This window comes from Aplosporella prunicola, assembly GCF_010093885.1.
Source record: "Aplosporella prunicola CBS 121167 unplaced genomic scaffold K452scaffold_30, whole genome shotgun sequence".
In the NCBI taxonomy this organism is placed as follows: domain Eukaryota; kingdom Fungi; phylum Ascomycota; class Dothideomycetes; order Botryosphaeriales; family Aplosporellaceae; genus Aplosporella; species Aplosporella prunicola.
In genome coordinates this window covers 40994-44296 of record NW_022983558.1, presented here as the reverse complement: position 1 = coordinate 44296, position 3303 = coordinate 40994, and the positions used below count along the sequence as shown (strand labels likewise).

Genomic DNA, 3303 nt, shown 5'->3' with positions numbered 1-3303 from the left:
CTAGTAAAGCTTCCTCCTCCTCCTATATTAACACGTTTAACTAGACGATAAAGTAGAGACTTAAAACTCTTCCTTTTAAAAGAGAAATACAGTCTACTCTTTACCAATTAAAGATAGGATACGGATACTTTAAATCCTATCTATATAGATTTTCTCACTTAGATATAGATCTATGTATATATGGCCTAGTAAAATAAACCCCGAGACATCTACTCCTTAGGTGCCCGCTCTATAACTCTCTAAGAGTAATTCTCAGAGCCGCCTTAGAAACAAACAACCCTAGTTTTCAAGAGGTATTAAACACCGGACCCGGAATTCTAGCAACGCTAGAATTCCTTTAGCAGACAAGGATAGCTACGCGGAAATAGCGCCTTAACGACCTTCCCGAGAGGGAATAAAATATCTATAATTCCGCTCCGTTTACTACCCTCTACCTTCTCTTCTCCTTTTACTTTCCTTCGTATTATTTTCTAGGCTTAGATCTAACCGTTCCTTGTATAACCTTGCCTTTATCCTGACCCTACACCCCTAGCTAGTTCTTTAGATAGAACCGTCTGTTATAGTCCCAGACTACATATAGACGTTAAACAAATCAATCAATCAATCAATCAATCAATCAATCTAACGGAGAGCCTGCATATCGCTTAGGGCGATAGGTTAGGGTAAATGAATTCAACTCAACTCAATCTAACGGAGAATCAATCGGACGAAAAAAGATCCAATCAAGAATCGGCTAAGACTACCAGCAAAACAAAGCGAACAGCTAGTATATCTATCTAGCAGTACCGCACCTAGTGCACCGTCTTAGTACGGCCGCTAGCCTAGGTCTTCTCAATACTAACTCCAACTCTCTAAACCAAAAATTTTCAACCTAGAGGCCCGAGCGCCGGCTTAGCGAATACAGTATAACTATACGACCTAGAAAGGAACCCTAGACGCCTAGGGGTCGGCGAAACTTAAGTCCGACATCCCCGGTCGCTCCGAAACCTATTCGAACCCAATTAGAAGTCCCGGCTAGAAGGGGCCGCCGCCGAATCAATTCAACCGGCATAACCCTCCGCTCGATAACTACCTAACCCGAACTAGAGCCCTATCGCACAGGGGAAGAATCAGAAGAGAATGCTACTACAACCTAGGAAGGCAGAATCCCCTCAACATCTTAGCTAAACCCAACCATTTAAGGATAGGGTGAACATTTAATCTCCAACAGCTAAGTCCTCGAAGCCATTGCAGAAATCCTAGCAAAACAGCAAGAAGATAGAAACAACGCTAACCGCGAATACCAAGAGCTTACTAAGCAAAATAAGGAACTAGCAAAACAGAATAAACAACTCTAAAATCAGGTCGCAGAGATAGCTAACAAGCTAAAAAGGCTTACCTAAATATATAAGAACCCAGCAACAGTTTCCAAAGGAAATCCCAACTAGGCAGCCGTAGCAGCGACCCTACCCGTAGCGCTAGGCCCCCTAACGTACAACACACAGTCCGGAAATAACCCTAGGATCATTAAAATCACCGTACCTCCCGTGCTAGCAAGCTAATCTGGGACTAATAGGGGACTCACCCAGAACATATCGATAGAGACGGCTAAAGCTCAGATCAGCAAAGCTATACAAGGAAAGGCCGCTACGAGAGATACCGAAGTCCTAGGAGTAGGTATAACTAAACAAGGATACCTTATACGCTTTAGAACCGAGAAAGATCGAGAGCAGGCTAGCAATCACGACGAGTAGACGAATATCCTAGGGAAGGGCGTAAAGATCAACCGCCCTAGGTTTAGAGTAGTAATATATAAAGTCCTAACTGAAGAAGTTGATATAAGTAAAAAGGAAGAAGCTATTAGAAAAATTAGGGGAGAAAATAGCTACACTCAGCCTACCTAACAAATCGAAGACATCGCCTAGATAAAGAAAAAGGACGTTCCTATAGGAAAACACGCTTCCCTAGGCATCTAGTTTAGCAGCGAAGACGCAGCACGTTACGCGATTCAAAACGGCCTTATATTCGGGCCTAACTTCGTAAACCGCGCCGAGTACTACAGCCTAGAAAGAAAGAAGTGCTACCGCTGCTAAAAACTCGGCCACCTAGCTTAGAACTACCGAGAAGAAGGAAATAACCCTAACCCACTATAACCTAGAATCTAATACCAGACACACTTCGGATCCTACAGTTAAACATATAGAAATCAAGGGCTTATATAGAAGCCCTAATAAACGACCCAGAAATAGAACAACTCGATATTCTCCTCATTTAAGAACCACCAGTATCCTTCTTTAAAACATTTATCCAACACAGAGCCTAGTAACTCTACATCCCAACCGACACAAAAGGAAAAAGAAAACGGACCGCAATCTATATAAATAAACGGATCTCACCCGCAGCACAACAGCAAGTCCACTACGATAGCCCAGACATTACGGCAATCAAGGTACTCACGCCAGCTAGGGAAGTCCTTATGTTTTCAGTATATATACCTCCAATCGGCGGAACGCGCCACGCAGCAGAACAAGAAATACAAGCTGCGCTAAGAGTAATCCAGCAAACAGTTAAAATAATACCCTAACGAGGCATCATTATAGGCGGGGACTTTAATAGGCAAGATCCACTCTAGGGCGGAGACCAAATAAAACCGCATTTAGTAGGAGACGCTACGTCTCTAGTACTCTTTATACAGGACTATAAGCTCGAAAGCCACCTCCGCCGCGGTACGCCAACATGCTAGGCAGTAAACAAGCAAGGTAGCAAAACAACAATAGACCTAACCTTAAGCAACCTCCAGCAGCACCTTCTCAAATACGAACTTTTCCCTCAAAGCTACGGATCGGACTACCGCCCCATCTACTCGGAATAGAGCCTAAAAATAGAGTCTAAAGTAGAGAGAACTCCAAAAAGGATATATAAACGAATAGACTAGTCGAAAGTAGGGAAAACTATCCAGGACGCCCTAGTAATACCAGAACACATCTATACCCGCGAGGAGCTCGACATAGCCGTAGACCAACTAATTACCACTACAACTCAGACAATAACCGAGCTAACCCCTACAGCAAAGCCGTGCCAATACTCGAAACAGTAGTTCAATCCTAAACTTAAAGAACAACAAGTAGAATATAATAAACTACGAAGGTTTTAGCAAGCATACTACGCCGCGAGAGGTAGAGACGACCCTTTCACCTAGAGTTAGTTCGCAACAATGCAAAAGAGTCGTCGGGAATAGGTAAGAGCAATTAAACACGCAAAGAGTAGCCATTAGAAAGACTTCCTAGACCGCGCGGGCGAAGGAAACCTAGTCTAGAAAGCGGC

The 3303-nt window shown here is 43.4% G+C and overlaps 1 protein-coding gene across 1 annotated transcript; it reads left to right on the top strand.

Moving 5' to 3' along the window:
* Window positions 1-935: 935 nt before the first annotated feature.
* On the top strand, window positions 936-2396 carry K452DRAFT_291622 (uncharacterized protein; the record flags this gene model as incomplete). Its single annotated transcript, XM_033541212.1, has 7 exons — window positions 936-1007; window positions 1392-1403; window positions 1428-1526; window positions 1569-1729; window positions 1775-1811; window positions 1905-1919; window positions 1956-2396. Coding segments are annotated over 7 exons (513 nt in total), but the record flags the coding sequence as incomplete, so codon positions are not given.
* Window positions 2397-3303: the final 907 nt, after the last annotated feature.